Source organism: Pteropus medius, unplaced genomic scaffold (assembly GCF_902729225.1).
Source record: "Pteropus medius unplaced genomic scaffold, Ma_sr-lr_union100, whole genome shotgun sequence".
Classification (NCBI taxonomy): Eukaryota; Metazoa; Chordata; class Mammalia; order Chiroptera; family Pteropodidae; genus Pteropus; species Pteropus medius.
In genome coordinates, this window is record NW_024348533.1 from 5484394 (window position 1) to 5502400 (window position 18007).

General features: G+C 39.6%; 2 protein-coding genes across 6 annotated transcripts in view; both read right to left on the reverse strand.

Annotated features, from left to right (window-relative positions):
* MAML1 (mastermind like transcriptional coactivator 1) overlaps positions 1-15610 on the reverse strand; it is a 41956-nt gene extending 26346 nt beyond the window's left edge. Inside the window, exon 1 of the mRNA XM_039880246.1 lies at positions 12598-15610. Within this exon, the coding sequence (XP_039736180.1) occupies positions 12598-12912 (315 nt within the window). The 5' untranslated portion in view covers positions 12913-15610. The remainder of the gene's footprint in view (positions 1-12597) is intronic.
* Positions 15611-18007, reverse strand: part of CANX (calnexin) — a 28777-nt gene continuing 26380 nt past the window's right edge. For 4 of the 5 annotated variants that reach the window (XM_039880252.1, XM_039880255.1, XM_039880251.1 and 1 more), the window contains exon 15: positions 15611-17934. In XM_039880252.1, coding sequence (XP_039736186.1) covers positions 17881-17934 — 54 coding nt within the window. In that variant the 3' untranslated portion in view covers positions 15611-17880. The remainder of the gene's footprint in view (positions 17935-18007) is intronic. The other variant, XM_039880253.1, reaches the window with a different exon arrangement.

Below are 18007 nucleotides of genomic sequence, written 5' to 3' on the forward strand. Positions count from 1 at the left end.
TGTTGCTGCTGTGAGGTCCAAAGATATATCTGATTCTTGATGTGTAACCTAGTATGCACCCCCAGAAGCTTGTAGAATCTTTTAAACCTAATGACAGAAATTTTATAACTGGACTGAGTCTATCTTTTTCTCCAGCTGTGCCTTTTTAATCTGGCAACTCATGCCTTTCAGTTCTCAAATTATTTCATTAATTATTTCCTCCGTTTTCTTCCTATATTTCTATTATTCAGATGTTGGACCTCCTACACTGGTCTTCGAATTTTCTATTTTCCATTTGTTTTGTGGTTTGTTTTTTTTTTTACTTTTTGGGAAAAATTACTTAATTTTATACGTATACTTCCCACATAATTTCCTATTTTAAAAATATTTCCAAGATTTTGCTTTCTGAATTTTAAAAAACTTTTGTTCCATAAATATACTATATCCTCTTATCTCTCTCATTAACATCTCATTGGCTAAAGCAAGTCCTAAGTGCAAGCACCAAATCAAGGAACGGGGAAGTACACTCTGCCTGCTGTAAAGTTATGGCAAGGGTGTGGGTTTATAATGTGACCTAGAGAGTGAAGAATTGAGAGCAAACATTTAACCTACCCCACACAACTAAGGGACATGATATAGTCCCAACAATAACAGTGACTCAGAGGAGGGAAGAAATGGCGTAGATGATAGAGGCTCTGTTCATCCCTCTGGCGACCAAATCAAAGTTGTGACAGAAACAAGGAGCAGCAACAAGGAAAAATCACCTGGGATCTAGAGGAACAAGTCATATAACTAGAGAAAAGTCCAAGAAAGCACCCTGCAACAGCAGAAGGCAGGACTGAGCGAGGACGCAGGGCTGCTGGTCCTGAGCGGCTGAGTAAGACGGAGGCTGCAGCAGGGCTGGCAGAAGCCTCTTAAAGGGGCCGTGTCTGTGAGCAAATTTTCGCGGTGACGGACCTGCTCACTCTGAGCACCAGTGCCGATTCAGCAGCACGCGGGGGGTACCAGGGACTTACAAGGAGACACTGTCGGAGTGAGGGCCAAGGCGAGACTCATTCTGTACAGAAACCCCATTTCCCCCAGCTCGCAGCTCTTACCAAGCCACATCCTGGTATAGCCTCAGTGAGTCAGGTGCTCCTTGATGAGCAGCACCTAGACTCACTCTGGTGGCACCTGGCCTCAGTTTCTGGTATCGCTTTTTAAGGCAGCTGTAAGCACAGCATATGAGGATTGCTTGATGAATCTTAACACGTGGCCCTGGAGGGGTAGAGGCATGGGCTAAATCTGGCCTGCAGCTGAACCCCTTGCAGGACTGTGCCACTGAACACCTATTTCACAAATCCACACTAGTAAGACCTGGAAACTTAGGAGCTTTGCTTAGTACAGAGAAACTTAGGAGCTTTGCTTAGTACAGAGACACAGAAAGGCAGCCAAAATGGAAAGACAAAGAAGCAGAAACCATGAGAGAACAGAACAGAGATCCAGATATAATGGAGTCAGTAATCTAACTGATGCAGATCTAACTGGTTATAAAGATGCTCAATGAACTTTTGGGAAGTGTAGATGAATTCGGTGAGAACTTCAATAAAGAGATAAAAATGGAAATTATAAAAGGGAACCAGTCTGAAATGAAGAACACATTATGAGATGAGAAGTATATTAAATGGAATAAACAAAGTGAATAAAGAAGAGGATCAAATGCCCTATCTAGAGGACAGGAAAGCCAATCAGGACATCCAACCAGAATAGCAAGAAAAAAGATGCCAAGACTATAAAAATAATTTAAGGAGGATATGAGACATTATTAAGGGTCAAAATATCTGTCTGATTGGCGTAACTGAAAAAAATCAAGATGTTGAACAGCTGTTTGAAGAAACAGTGATGGAAAACTTCCCTAACCTGGTGAAGGAAATGGACATAAAACCCCAGGAAGTTCAGAGAATTCCAAAAATCAGGGATCCAAAGAGGCCCACACCAAGACACATCATAATTAAAATGCTAAAGGTTAAATACAAAGAAAGTATATTAAAAGCAGCAAGAGAAAAACGGGTAATTACTTATAAAGGAACATCCATAAGACTGGCAGCTGATTTTTCAAAAGAAACTATGCAGGACAGAAGGGCTTGGCAAAAAATATTCGACAGGATGAAGACCCAGGATCTACAACCAAGAGTAATTTATCCAGCAAAGCTATCGTTTAGAGTTAAAAGACAGATAAAGAGCTTCCCAGACAAAAATAAGCTAAAGGAATTTATCACCACCAAGCCAGTATTACAGGAAATGTTGGAGGGACTTCTTTAAGAAGAAAAAACATGTATCAAAAACATGTATCAAAAACAGGAATAAAAAATGGTAACAACTACACTCCTATCGATAAGTACCTTAAATGGAAAAGAATTAAGTTCTCCAACCAAAAGGTATAGAGGTTGAAAGGATAAGAAAACAAGACCCCAACATATGAAAAGGAAGGGGATGGAAAAAGATATTGCTTTGATGGACCTAGAAGCTTTTTAAGTCAGACAGAGAAAAATAAACACTGTATAATTTCACTTTTATGTGGAATCTAAGGAATAAAAAGAACAAACTAATCAAATACAGACTCACAAATATAGTGGACAATTTGGTGATGGACAGAGGGGAGGGAATTTTGGAGGGATGGGAGAATGGGGGGTGAAGGGCTAAAAAAGTAGAAATTAGTAGCTGATGGGGAGCATGGCATAGAGAAAGCAGTTAGCATTAATATGTTGGCTAGGTGGAGAGTCAAGGGAGGTAGGGTGCAATTGGGGGCATCGTTTATAGATGTCTAACCAATGTACTGTATACTTGAAACTAAATTTAAAAAATAAAAAAAATAAATAACAGTGACTCATTTTAGCAGGGATAAGGGATAAAAGTCAGGGGAGAGGTAGAAAAGAAGAGGCAAGAAGATGTATAGTTAAAAAGTGCCCCAAGTAATTCTGATACATATGCCCCTCTGCCACAGAGAATGTCTTTCAGTGAAAATAACATATAAATCAGCAATTTGTTTCTAAGAAAACTTCCAAATTCTATAAAGTTCTTCCCCATGTATGATTTCATGTGCAGAAGCTAAATGCCATAGTGAAAAGACTAAGAGCTTCGGTACTTTTGTTTGAATTCTGGTCTTACCACTGAGCTGGCAACCTTTGGCAAGTTAACCTATGAGTCTTAGTTTTCTAAAATTGGACAAAATAAAATCTAACACACGAGACTGCTCTGACGACTCAATGACAATATATTTAGAGTCTGGTTTTTAAAAATTTTATTTTGACCTGACCAGCTAACTTACTTACATCAAAGCAGACCTGACTAAATGCTGTGATCACAAGACAGGCACATCACTTAAAGTCATCCCCATGTATCCGCGGGGGATACATTCCAAGACTCCCAGTGGATGTTTGAAACCACTGAGAGTACCAAACCGTATATATACATTTTTCCCTACAAATACATACCTATGGTAAAGTTAATTTATAAATTAGGCATAGTAAATGATTAATAATAATAATAATAATAAAACAACAATTATAACAATACACTGTAATAAAAGTTATGGGAACATGGTATTTCTCTCTAAATATCTTATTGTACTGTACTCATCCTTCTTGTAATAATGTGAGATGACAATTCCTACATGATGAGAGGAAGTGATGTGAATGAGGGCAGGCATTAGGCTACTATTTACCATCACAAAGAGGATGATCTGCTTTAGGGTGATTCTAGATCATCGAGCCATAAAGATGTCAATGGTTGGATTTTAATTTAAAATTTGTGAATTATTTTTGGAATTTTCCACTTAATATTTTTAGACTACAATTTACCATAGGTAACAGAAAGTGAAATGACGGTAACCAAAACGTGGATAAGGGGAGGACTGTTAAAAGAAGAGGCGGCTGAAGGCAGGACAAGAAGAGATAGCTGCCCCATTCCAAGGTAGATCACCTCCAGCTAGCCCAGGGCTTCCTTAATGGAAAGGTCCTGATATCATTAGCCAATCAGCAACACTCAGAGACTTTGCTTTCCCAGTAAGGGAAGAGATGGTTTGTGATCTTCTGGCTTTAGAAGAACTGCCCTATTTTTCCTCCCATGAACCACAACCCTCAGAGCCTAGACTGTGCTAGACTGGGTTACCTACAGGTAAAATTTTTCACTTTGTTTACAATCTTTGGTCTCTCAGAAATTTTTTTCCCTTAACACCTTTTAAAGATGAGGAAGTCGGAGAGGAGAGAATAAGTATCATGCCTAAAGTCATACAATTACTTTAAGCCAAAATTGTCACTATATTCAGGTTTTTTGACTCCTGGTGCATAATTAGCTTCATCCCACCTGCATGTAAATATTGAACTATCTTCTTTTCCTGAGACATAGGGCCTGTAGTCTTTTTGTTATTGATTAGATGAACAGACTTTATTCATAACTATACAGCAATAAAGGTGTTATATAGCAATAGATACACACATATAAACTTCTTCCTTGTTTTGTATTTACGCAGAGAATCACAGATTGACTTTAAAATGACTTGTCTGTCTAATTTCATTGCCTTTATTAAGAAGCCCTTATAATTGCTAAAAATTTTCAGAGAATGTGGTATTTACAATCATAGTTTTTTTCTTATAATTAATTTTTTTAAATGGTGGTCAAAAACCTCTATCATAAAATTTACCACCTTAACCTTTAAGTGTACAATAATGTTAACTATATGCACACTGTTCTGCAACAAATCTCTGGAATTTTTTAACCTTGCAAAACTGAAACTCTGTACCCATTGAATGATCACCCCCTTCCCCCTGCCTTCCAGTGCCTGTCAACTAGCATTATACTTTTTGTTTCTAAGAGTAACTATTTTAGATATCTCATGTAAATGTGATCATGAAGTATGTCTTTTTGCAACTGATTTTACTTAGCATAATATCCTCAAGGTTCTTCCATGTTTTGACATATAACGCAATTTCCTTCCTTTTTAAGGGTGAATAATATTCCATTGTGTGTATACATATTTTCCTCATTCATTCATCTGTTGATGAAAATTTAGATTGCATCTGTCTCTTGGCTATTGTGAATGAGGCTGCAACGAACATGGGAGTACAAATCTGGACCTACTGTCTTACCTCCATCAACTCCATTTTTGAATTGATCGTGGCCTAAAAACATACAGCTTCTGACTCTGAATTCAGAGTTCCTTTCACAATATCATTAACATTCATTCAACATATGTTTGCTGACTGCCAAATACCTGACAGGTATGGTGCTAGACTCTTGGTCTTGCTCTTGGGTTGCTCATAGTCTCACAGAGAGCAGCAAACACACCAACTAAAGCTCAATGTGGTTTTTGACAGAGGTTAAGTACCTAGTCCAGCTCGAGGAGGGACTTGGGAAAGGGTCCTGAAGGGGATGACACATAAGCAGAGTTCTGAATGGTGAGGAGGTGGCAGACGTTATGAGACTAGGGAAGGGCATACATGTGAAGACACGAAGAGAAATTAGATCATTTTGAAAGAACTGCACTCAAAGTACTCTTCTGGGGGATCTTGGGAGTTCATACAGGGGCGTCACTGTCATGGTTCCAGGTGCCACCTAGTAGCATGCTGCTCTACCAGGCCTGCTGAGGCTGCTTCAAAGGTGCACCCGTACTCGTCTCTTCAGCTCTCTGCTGTCTGCTCAGCAGAACAGTTCCCCATGGACCTCAAGGGCCTTGAGCACTTAAATTGCGTAAGTGTGGCCTGGGAGTTGGGATGCTTTGAATTCTGATACACCACAGAGCAGGCAGCAGGAGTGGTGATAACTTTCAATGAAGCACACCACATTTCCACCCTCGACTAATCAAAAAATGTATAGCTCTTTGAAGGACTGTTCCATGAAAGAGCAGAGAAAGCATGGGTAAGAAACATGAAGGTAATGCCCTGTATCTGATAGGCAACAAGACTCATGACAAGGCTCCATGCTCTTGAACTCTCTCCTTTAGAATTCAGAAGTGCGGTGGCCATCATGGGGATGTATTATGTTTAGTTGAAAAATGAAGCCAAACTTTTTCTGACAGAAAGCTGAGTTTGATTTGCTGATTAATTTGACAGTGAAGACTGTCAGGTTATATGGCACATATTTTCCACACATAAACCAATATATAGCAGCGGCACTAAGGTTTTGATGAAAATATATCTAAAGCAGATAAAAGTATTTTATCAGTAACTACTTATTGGCAAAGATGTATTGAAATGAACAGTATTTTGATTTTCCCAATCAGTTTTGAGTATATTAGATTAAATAAGGTCCCTCTGTGGAAATAACAGATATAATCAATAATCAAGTGATAAGACTTGGTAAAGCCTTTGTGTTACATTTCTCATTAATTGAGAAAGTGAAAGGCTAATGACTTGATTAATCCTTTTAATCACATGGTTTCTAATTCTTTGCTTTCAATAAAATTGAAGGTGTACCTAATCAAGTTGTCAGTTAATCAGTAAATTAATTTTTGATAATACATCACCATGTGATTTTTAGCATACAACTCAAGTTCCAAAAAAAAACCTTTGCTATAACTAAATTTCTTCCTTTATTTTATATTTACTTATGTGAAGGATTTATGGGGATTAAATTTATTTAAAAAACCAAAAATAGAATTGAGAATTATCATTTTGTCAACAAGTAATACCCATGTGAACAAACTGAAGAAGAGGAAGCCTCATCCATCTCATCAGGGAGGTATTTCTAATAAATGTATATTTTTTTGTTTAATAATTATTTACAAAAATTTATAAGGCATTTGTTGTTTTTCATGTATGAATTACTGTAACTTACTGAAATAAGAAACATTTGTAACACATGGAACCTTATAAATGCTGTATATATTCTTCTTTTGAAAAATTAACTTTAAAAAGAGCAAAAATATGCATAGAGCTTTATGGTCAAAGTTAATTGAAAAGTTTTTAATTTCAATTTTGTTGTAAACAAATATGCTAGAGTTATCAAATAAAAAGATTTGCAAGCATACATTATGTTATAATAAAACTATGTGGGGCAAATATACAAGAAATGCCAAGTTCCGGGAAAGAAAGGAATGATTTAAAATTTCTGTCAAAGAAAAGCATTCTTTAAATGACTGATGAAAGCTTACTGTTAAGGTATTCAGATTCCACTGGCTACATTTTAAAAAGTGATGTAACCGTTTCATTTTTAAATGTTAATATTTATCATTCTCTGGAAGTTACATACCCTGAAACTATAAATAGCATTTTTTGCCTTTTTTCTTTTGAAAATAGCTAATTCATGTTAAATATATGTAGCACTTTATAAAACTCCGTTACATAGATTTCTTATTACATATATTTCACTTAAGAAATTGAGTTATGGTAGTTTAGTATACAATTGATCAACACAGTAAATGAATTATAATTTTTGATAAGCTTAAAAACTTAGGATAAAAAGCTTTAGATGTCAACATAAAAATGTGAAGGGGTTCACAATGTTTCAAAATTATTCAGTCCAAACACCCAGTATCAAATATATAGCTTTTTATGATTTGACTTCTACTTTTCCAGCCTTATCCTCCAGCCTCCAGCACTTTAAGCCCCAAATTCAAAGAACTACTCAATGTCACAATTTTGTGCTTTTGCTTAGTTTTCCACAGGGATCAAAATCCTACTAGATATCCCTTGATAACAGCTCAGTTCCCCATTCATATTAGCATATTAAAGGTTTGGAAATGTCCTAAGGAAACTGTTTAAGTTAGTTTAGCCCAGTGTTGTCTAAATTCGTTAGACTCCAGAACTCTTTTAATATAGCCCTTGTAATTAGTGTTCCATGGAACACACTTTAGGAAGAGCATCTGGCAAAATATTAAGACCCATTTAAAAAGCCAAATCTTTAAAGTTTTCCAAACTTCGCCCAGAAAAGTATCCCTTCCCCAATATTCCCACTGGCTCTGAAGCCCTCAACATGGCTTTGCAATGACCATTCACTACTACCTACATCCCATTAGGCTGCCGGCCATAGATCCTGCACCACAATTTCTGACTCCCAGCAGGTGCGCAATGTTGGCTTAACAAACGAGCAACCAGAAGCTAGAAGTGAAGGAAAGGAGTGGGCAATTCCCCGGTTTTTTACTCTGGATGACTGCACTAGGGAAAATACACCAAAGGAACATGATTGGCAGAAAAAAGAGAGAGTCCATTTTGGACCTGTGGAAAATCAAAGTGGAAATGTCCAAGAGACAGTTGGAGTGTGGATTTAAACCTTGGAGGAAAGATTTGAAGAAGCTGTAGATTTGGAGAATTTTATTATTACAGATAACAAATGAAGCTATGAAAGACTCAATGACATTACCCAGGAACAGACTAACAAAATAGAGGATGTAGTTGCCTAGAGAACATTAATACTTAAAAAGTCTGCAAAGAAAGCTTCTCGAGCCAAAAAACTCGGAATTCCCCTCAACATTCCCCTGCATCTTGCCCCACTGCAACCCATCTAGTCCATCACCAAGCTGTTGCTTCTGACTTCAGGAGCTGTCCAGAATCTACCGCCTCCTCTTCACCTCCACAACTACCACCAGCTCCAGCCTACACCACTGTAAAAGCCGTAACTGCATCCCCTCTCGCCCACACCAATCCTATCCAGCACCAGAATGGCCTTGAAAAAATAAGTCAGATAGTATCATGTTTCTGCTTAAAATCATACTATTGCCTCCCACAACACTTGATCTGATCCTGGCTTACCCACCTCTCATACCAGCTGCCTACTGGTCACTCTGGCCAACTCTGTTCTTCATGCAAGCTCAGAAGGTTTCTGCCTCAGAGACTTTGTGCTGGTGGTTCTAAATGGAATGTTCTTTTCTGAGACTTTCAGCTGACTAATAACCAACCTCCTGTCATTCAAGCCAAACCTAAGACAAAATGTGTTATCTAAAGCTGCTACTGTAAATCACTCAGCATCACACTACTCTTCTAATTTTTTTAGGATTTATTATAACAAAGTTATTTTTTAAATTATTGATCTCTTTTTAAAATTTTTTTAAATTATCGAGAGCAGTTTTAATTTGTCCTGTTCACTGCTGTACTTCTAGTGCCTAAAATACACTCTGGCCCACAGTAGGCACTCAAATATTTGTTGCATGAATTAATAAGGGAAAGCAGGAAGGAGACTAAGAAAAAAACCAGTCAGAGCTGGAAAGAAAATCAGAAGAGGGTGGAAGCTAAGAGAAGAGTCTTAAGAAGGAGGAAGTCAAGAAGAATGATGACTAAGAAGCCACTAAATTTGGCAATTCCATCTTTGGTGTCCTTTCAGGGGGCATCTTTGGGAAAGTAGAAGAGGTAGAAGGCAGATTACAATGGGCTACTGAGTAAATGGGAAGTTCAGTGGAGAGGGCAAAGGGAAGGAAGAGGGAACACTATTTTCAGGGTGAGAAAAGACAAAAGAGAGTATTTGCTTGTGCTTTCAAGCTGAAGGGGAGGATGCAGTGGGAAAGGGGACACTGGAGATAAAAAAGAAACGAGGGTGCTAGGACAAAGTCCCAGATATTACAGGAAAAAAAGGGGTCCTAAGGCCACATTAGTCATCTTTCCTCTAAAACGATCCCACATTATTACAACACAATGTCTGTTTTACGTTCAGAAATATCTACTCCCTGGCAATAATTTGTTATTTGAATAATCCTTACAAAATTTTGGACCACAAAATCATTATAAAAAATTTACAGCTCCTTCTTAACCCTTAGAAGGTACAGACTGGGGTGTTTTGAGGTAGAGAGCCATGAGGTGTGCAGTGTCCTCTCACATGGTTCAGAGAACGAGTTTTAGAGAGGGGCAAAGGAGGAAAGGGGGAGAGAGGAGAGAAAGTATGTATGCAAATGATAAAGCAAATGAGGTGACAATAGGTAGAATCTAAGTGAGGAAAGAGTATGCAGATGTTCTTTGTACTATTTGTGTAGCTTTTCTCTGAGTTTTAAATTATGTACAAATAAAAAGTTAAAAAGAGAGATTTTGTACACCAAAGCTAAGCAGGGAAGACAACTTCCACGAAACTGAAATTTTGGCATGCAACTGTCACATTTCTACATAGACTATCACAACTATTGAAGGAGTAAGCAGCAAAAGAGTAACATGCGGGACAGAGGGACAAGACATAAAACTTTACAGCATTTTACTAAAAAAAAATGTTCAAGCTATGTGAAAGACTATTTTAATTACAGAATGAACATTTGTAATAAGTGGGTAGATAATTCTCTATAATCTAGCATTCCTATTAAAAAGAAGTCAACCCTAACTGTCATTAGAAAACTACTATTTGGTTTTTTAAAGAGCACACACAGCATAAAAAAAACCTAATAATGTCATTCCTTGACAACTAGATAGTCTGAAGCACTGCTTCTGATCCATCTTTAACAGAGTAAGCAGAGAGTGGTTAAGACTTTGCTGTGGTGGGATATCCTAAGAGAGGAAAAAACTTAAGGGTGAACTCTATTAGTAAATTTGATCCCTTTTCAGCTGCACAAATGGTTTGCTGATGGTAACTGTAGCTATGAGACAGCTGTTCAACAGTACCACAGAACATTTGGAAAAGAATAATATTCCTTCTGTAAGGAATATTAATTAGATCAAATATATATATAGAATTGTCAAAAATAACAATCACTCTTACTGTGTGCAAAGCTGTGCTCTCTCTCGAAGCCAAAGTCCTTCAAAGGGAAGGACTCTCTTCCCTCTGAACTAAAGGAGCCACTAAAATGGAAAATGCCACTGTGGTCTTAGTGACACTGATCCTACAAGCCCATCCCAAGGCCAAAGAGCTCAACTAGATAGAATCACTCAAGAATGAAATGAAAAGGGGCCCTCTTCCTTGCAGGGAGAGAGAAGAGCATTTCCACTCTAAAGTTTAAACTCATGAAATTCACCGGTCAGAGTTTAATGTGATAAGACATCAACAAATCATGGCACATCTGATCAGGCTCTGACACCCAAAGGAATAACTGACAAGCCAGATTCAAGTTCTAACACTCGGAATTAATTTCTCTTCAAACAACATGCCAATTTCTCTCTAGTAATTCAGGACTAAAAATATCATATATGGTCTACACTCTAAATCTCTTTAAACAAACTGCATGTAGAACTAAGATTTTTACAAGCTTTCATTAATTACTGAAATTGGAATGACCACCCACTACTCTCTCAAAGTCCTTCCTTCAAACAAGCATTATTAGGAAAAGCATCATGAAGTTAAGCCATTTTGCTTTTTGAAAAGGTTAACGCACAGGAGGATAAATTACTGAATAAAAAAGTGCTATCAAGTTTAATATCAGTCACTCAACGAACACATGTTGCGGGCCCAAGATGTGTATGGAACTCTGAGCCAAACCCCTCCTTGCCTCCCAGGGCTTACAGTCTAGTTGGCAAGACAAGAACAAAGTAGTATATGACCATGTGCTAAAAATAAATAGCACCGACAATACATTTCCTAAATGTTTTGGCAAAGTTGAACCTGATGGCTATGGGCTACTGTGGTCAGAAACTAGCTTTCAAGAGGAAGATGAGCTGGATCCGAAGGATGGCAGGAGGGTCCTGCAGGCAGCCTTACCATTTGTGAAAATATTTTCACATCCACAATCATTTCTTTTGAGTTTTATAAGAATCTGTAAATATAAGAAGCTAAACATATTTGCAGTTTACAGATGAGAAAAGTGAGGACCAGAAGACTTGACTAGGTGATAAACAATGAAATGTTCAGCAGCCCAGGAGAAAGTGGGAGAAAGTAATGAAAATTGTTCAACCAGAGAATAGCACCTGTGGAGGACACAGCATTCAGAGAGTAAAGTAGAGAGACCAAATGCCCAAAGACTAGTTCCGGAAGGGCACTGCAACAGCTCAGGTGACAGGTTATAAAGGCATGGATTTAAAATACAAAGAACAAATGAGTTTGGTAACACTTGTTTTAAACTATCAACAACAAAAAACTCTTATTCATGAGTTTAATAAGAGGAAAACTTCTAGCCAACAAATCTGAATAGCTACTGAGAACCCAAAGGGCATAATAATTTACCAGTAAACTCTCCAATATCATCAGAAATTTTAAAGAGGCTTATAAATTAAAACTGGAATTGTCAACACCACTCTGGGATCACAAGTTCACCAACTGCAGGGCTGCCTAAACTTTTATGCAACTCAATGAACAGTACAATGCCTTTTACGAAGGTTTCCAAAGATTTTTGGATTTTTTCATTTAGAATATTTGACTTGGTCAACTGAAGGCCAACGTATTCCCATATATAAGCCCTGACCCAGCACAGAACAAGGACCCAATAAACATTTGCAGAATAAATGCAGCCACTACCACTCTAAAGCCAGTGTGTTCAAATTAAGCTCTCAATATTTCAGAATCAAGCCTGTAAGAAAAACCTTTCAACAGCAGTTCACCAGCCTTCCCAGCCTAGGCCTTAATGTAAAGTCTTCACGGTCATGTTTTTCGAGTAACGCCAGTGTCATTTCGCGCAGGTGACAACCGCTCAGACCCTGCCAGATTAACCTCCCCCAAATCAGGCCCTAGGAGCTGCGGGCACTGGCCGCATCTCAGAGAGGCCCGGGCGGCGGCAGGGGCCGCTCCCCGTGCCCTACTCACCGCGACAGGGCGGCCGTGTTCGGGGCCGTCGGCGGCGTCGTGGCGCGGAGCCGGGGCGGGCGGAGGGGCCGCGGCCGGGGCGGACGGCTGACGGTGCTTGCCGGCGCGCTTGGCCTTGGCCTGGATGCAGCGCTGGTGCAGGGCGAAGGTGTGCTGGCGCTCGAGCTCCAGGCGCTCTGGGGACACGGCCTCATAGCGGGCCTCGCAGGTGCTGTGGTGGCGCCGGCACAGCTCGATGCGCCGGCGGAGGCGCTCCATGACCGCGCTGTGCCGCGGAAGCGCGAACTCCGCCATGGGGCAGGTGGGCAGCACCATGGGCCGCGGGCAGCACGGGCCGGGCCCGGGGCGGGCCTCTCGGGCCGGCTGGCACTGCGGGATCCTCTCCCCGCCGGCAGCCGGCCGCCTCACGGCCGCGCCATGGCCCCGCAAGGTATGGGGCGGGCTAGCGCTCACCGGCGGGTTTTCTTCTGACCCCGCTAACCCGACCCCGGCCGGCGCTCGCTGCCTACCTCAGGGCTCGGCCTGGCCCCGCCGCCCCAGGCCCATTGTTTTCCGCGCCGCCGCCGCCGCCGCCATCTTAAAATTGTTTTCAGGGCTCTCGGAAGAGGGCGGGGCACCGGCAGGCGACCTTGGCGTCACGGCTGATGAACATGCACTGCAACCAATCAGAGGAGGAAGAGCGAGCCACCCGAGGGGCGGGGGCAAGCACGCCGGAGACGCAGAGGGGCTCCCAAGCAGAGTTTAAAAGGAACTCTCAAGTGAGGGGCGGGCTTCAGTCCTGGGCACCCAACGAAGGGTGACTGATGGGATCCCGTTCCGAGCACCGCCCCCCATTCCCCGTCCGGAAGGCCCTTCCGGGTCCGCGGCGGAGAGCGGGGTAGTAGGCGCCGTGCAACTGGCCAAGGCTCAGACGTCGCAGGGCACCACAGCGCGTCACCATTCTCTTCTTTTCCAGCGCTTTCCTGAGTTTTGCTCTGATAAACTCTGAAGTAGCCACGCTTAATGTCAGCTGTTTTTCGACCTCATTCCTTACATCCAGCCTCGGAATTGCTCAGAATCGTCCACAAGAAAGCTGGAAAGTTTTCTCTTGTACTATTCTGAATCACTGGGACTGTCACTGAGACTGTCTCAAGTTGTTACAGCTTATTAAAAAAAAAGAAAAAGATTCCCAGCATACATGAGGAAGAGTATGCGGAGAGTTTAATGCCATTAGTGGGGATTAGAACCGCAAAGGATGACGCTTCAGTCAAAAACTGGGATCCTGGAGGGAAGCTTTGCATTTAAAAGATGTTAGGTAAAATCGAGTCGCTCAAAATCCAACCAATTACTCTCTAGTATTATTCCTAGAGGGCAAAGGGGGCGAGACAAAAAAACAGGAGCAATGAGCAATAAAACTAGATAGTCTGTGGTGGGCCAAGAGATATTCGGAACCTTAATTGCCCAAGATAAACAGGAGATGCCAGGAGTGCACATTGAGAGGCATCAGGAACAGCTCAAACTTTTGTTATGGCAACTTTTTACGGGCCAGCGAAAATCTTTTATTTTAAAATCAGAAGAACAGGGTTGGGCCTGGTTAGCACTTGGATGGGAGACCACCTAGGAAAGCTGGGCGCTGTAGGCGTAAAACAAATAAATAGATATAGATAGATTAAATCGCGAAAAAATGAGTCCTTTTTTGAATAAAAAGTATGTTTTTATACAAAAGCAGTAAAAAAAAAAAAAGAGGCCCACCAAGGCAAAAGTGCCTACAGCTCACAAATGCCATATATAGGTGGCCCTGCTTTTTACCAGTCTTCAAATTTTACACCAGAATTTAATAATTTCTTTTCTAATAGGAAAGATAATCGTAATGAGGGGCACTACATTTTGTGTATTGTTCCTCAGTAAGCAATCCAAAAGCCTAATAACACATTTAAAAAAAAAAACAAACTTTTGGCCAAACTTTCAAAATCTCCCAGAAATATTTAATATGTAAAACATAAAGTGAGATTTTGAAGACTTACTTTCTAATAGAAATTTAAGTCAAATAGTTCCCATAAATCTTAAAGAACATTATCTATGAATTACCCAATCTGAGCTATTATCCCTATGATACAACAGAAACTACTGAACCCCAATCCAGCAGGAAAAGGAGGCAAAACCTACAGTGAACTGATTGGATCAAATTCCTGTGGTGAGATAAAGTACAACTGGCTTTAAATATGAGTGTTCCACATCCTGAATTCAACCCAGTAAGGATTGAATATATCAAAAAGTTATTGTTGCTGATGGGTGCTATGTAGGCTATGCCTACAATGACTGCTAGTTGCATCTGTGCTGAACACGTAGACTTTTTTGTCGTCATTCTCCAAACAATACAGTATAACAACTATTTAAATAGCATTTAGGCTGTCAAGTATTATAACCTAAAGATCATTTAAAGTATATGGGAGGACGTGTGTAGGTTACATGCAGATACTATGCATGATTTTATATAAGGGGCTTGAGCATCCTTGGAGTTTGGTATCTGTGAGGGGTCCTGGAACCAAACGCCCTCGGACACCAAGGGATGACTATAATTATTCCACCACCCAGAGTAGTTTCTACATATTAGCTCTCATGTAGTAGCCAATTAACCCATTTCCTGTTTGCCCCAAAAATACTCTCTGGCAGGATAACTTGCAGGTTACAGTCCTAACTTTACCCTTAAAGTTTGCCACGAAATATCACACTTTTATTATTATTTCTGCATCACTCTAGTATGTCAATAGTCTTTGGAAACAAATGACATCATTCTATTTATAGCATTTTTTTAGTAGTAGCATTTCCATTTACAAAATATAGTAATTCTCAATCGCTGAAAATGTCAAATCCTAGAAAATGCAGCATTCCTACACATGATGTTAACACTGGCAGCGAGTTGCACTTTTTTCCCTAAACGGGAAATGGGTTAAAGGAAGATTAACCCATTTTGGAACAGTAAAACATGCAAATTTAAGGCTACTATGAAGAAGTTCAGTCAAAAAGCAGATGCTTAACACAGGGCTTTAATGTAATACCATTTAGCAATGCGACAACTTGAGAAAAGTGGAGAGTATTTTGTGGACAAGAGAAAGTGACAAACATCTGATGGAGTGGGCATTTTACAACCATGGGACAGATAATTAGCATGTCAAATCACAACGTAAGTGCCTTTTAAAGAGTTGAAAACTGCTGCTGATCATTCATTAATGTATCAGACATTTAATCAGGAGGCTGCATCTTCAACAAGAGTGAAAAAGAGAACTCAGAAAAGACTTGATTTAGACAAACTTTACTAACTAACCCTGGAAAAGCAAATGAACACTCCGATTTACACCTGTCATTCCACAGCTCAGCAGGAAGAGACTGTGAGAAAAATGAATTATCAATGGAAAATGCAAAAGGCTGATTTCTAAAAATGCAACAATTCCAAACACATTTGCTTCAAGGATCAACCTGCAGACATATTTTCAGGTCTTGCTAAGTAACTGTTTATTTGCACTCAATACATTTGGGAAAGTCTGCTACATAGCTAAGGTCACTGTGACCACAGAACAGATGAAAATGAAGTACTGAACAGCAAGAAAATGCATCCTACCCTCATAAGAATTGAAGTGAACCAGTAAAAAATTGAAGATAAACAAAATAAACAGATACAGCCTTCATCTTTTACAAATATACTTCCTTCCCAAGTATCTCCCCGATATAAACACTCTATAGAGTGTTTATATATTCAGTGCAAGGAACAGTATCATCGGTAACATTTGAAACACCTCTGAAGAAAGAATAAAGTTAAAAGAACACCTAATTCTGAATACACTTCATTGTGATGTAATAATATTATTATTACACTACAGTGATGGGGGAGAGGCTCTGATAGCACCCATCTGCATTCCATGTGAAAAAACAAACCTAACATCACTTTTTGAAAAATTCTGTAAGCCACATACTTAAAAAAATTTTTTGAACAGGACTGCTTTATCATGTAAGTTAAGACACAACATTACGTGAACTGCAAATGAAAACGTAAAAGGTTTAGCAGCTACAAAAATCAGATAACTCATGCTCTATGTCACTCCTCCCATCAATACTTTTAGCCTGTGTTCAATTACAGTCAATTTTGAATTGGCTCACCTCTGGCTTAGACTTCTAAAGTCTTTACACAGAGTAAAAGAAACCAATGAAAATGAAAGATTGTATCCTATCCTGTACTCTGACCCTTGAAAGGTGTGGGTCTGCTTTAAAAAAAGGAAGAAGAAACATACACGTAATCACAATAAAGCTTAACACTATGCAGAGTTTATAATCATTTTCAGCAACGGACTGCAAGCTGCGCTGTGAAGAAAATGCATAGCAGAGGAGAAAGCTGGGAGTTTGGGGAAGGAAAAGAAAACAGTGTCAACACAGTGGAAGATGTGATGAAACATCTGCATCTACTCTGGAGCTCACATGTCCTGGTAGCGTTCCTCAAAAAAGCACTGGCTCAAAAAGGCTGGAGCCCAGACGCGCCCAGTGTGTAGAATATGAAGGCTCACGTGCTACATTATGCCACCTCCTCCACTAACTGCAAAGATATCTGGGAACTGAGCTGTTTCAAGGGCAACAGAACACACACGCTTTATGGTCTAACCAACATCAACTGAAAAGTTTTTTTCTTTTTATATGTCTATTTTTAATACAATTTAAACAGAAACTTTATATAAATTTGGGCTTCCATCCAATCCCTCTCAATTTCCTAAGGAGGAACTGAATCATGGAAGCAAGCGACACAAGATTATAACCACAAATGACTGCACTTTAAACATGATTATCAATTTTAAGGGACAGAGACACTTGAACGTTCTGTAATACCAAACTTAAACAAAATTGGTTACGAAAACTGTATTCATTCCCCTAGCATTTCTAAAGGTTGGTGTTATTTCTGCAGGGATAGATTAATATATTAAATTAAGCCAAGATTTTTAAAGACTGGCAAAGTTCTATCACTCTATTTTAAAAAACAAAGATGTTTTAAAAAAAAATAGAAGTTAGTTGCTTCATGTTACATTTCACAACCATTATGCTAAATGCTTTCTTTCTACAGAAACAGGGTCCTTGATGTCACAATTGCATGTACTGCTAGATGTTTAAAATTACACGGGCTAGTGTTTGACTGAAACCTGTTGAAGGCGACATCTGGAGGTTTTCTGAGTTTCAACCTAAGGTGTGCTCGGTCCTCTCCTAGGACCACACTTGCAGGGGAGGGAGAGGGAGAAAATCACAGATCAAGTTCTTAAGATAGTTTCACTCTCTTCGTGGCTTTCTGTTTCTTGGCGATCTGTTCAAAATTTCATCCTCCTGTTGGTTGAAAAAAAGAAGAAATTTACTATAATTTGCATATTAACAAAAGTAAAAGTTCGCCAAGTTTTCA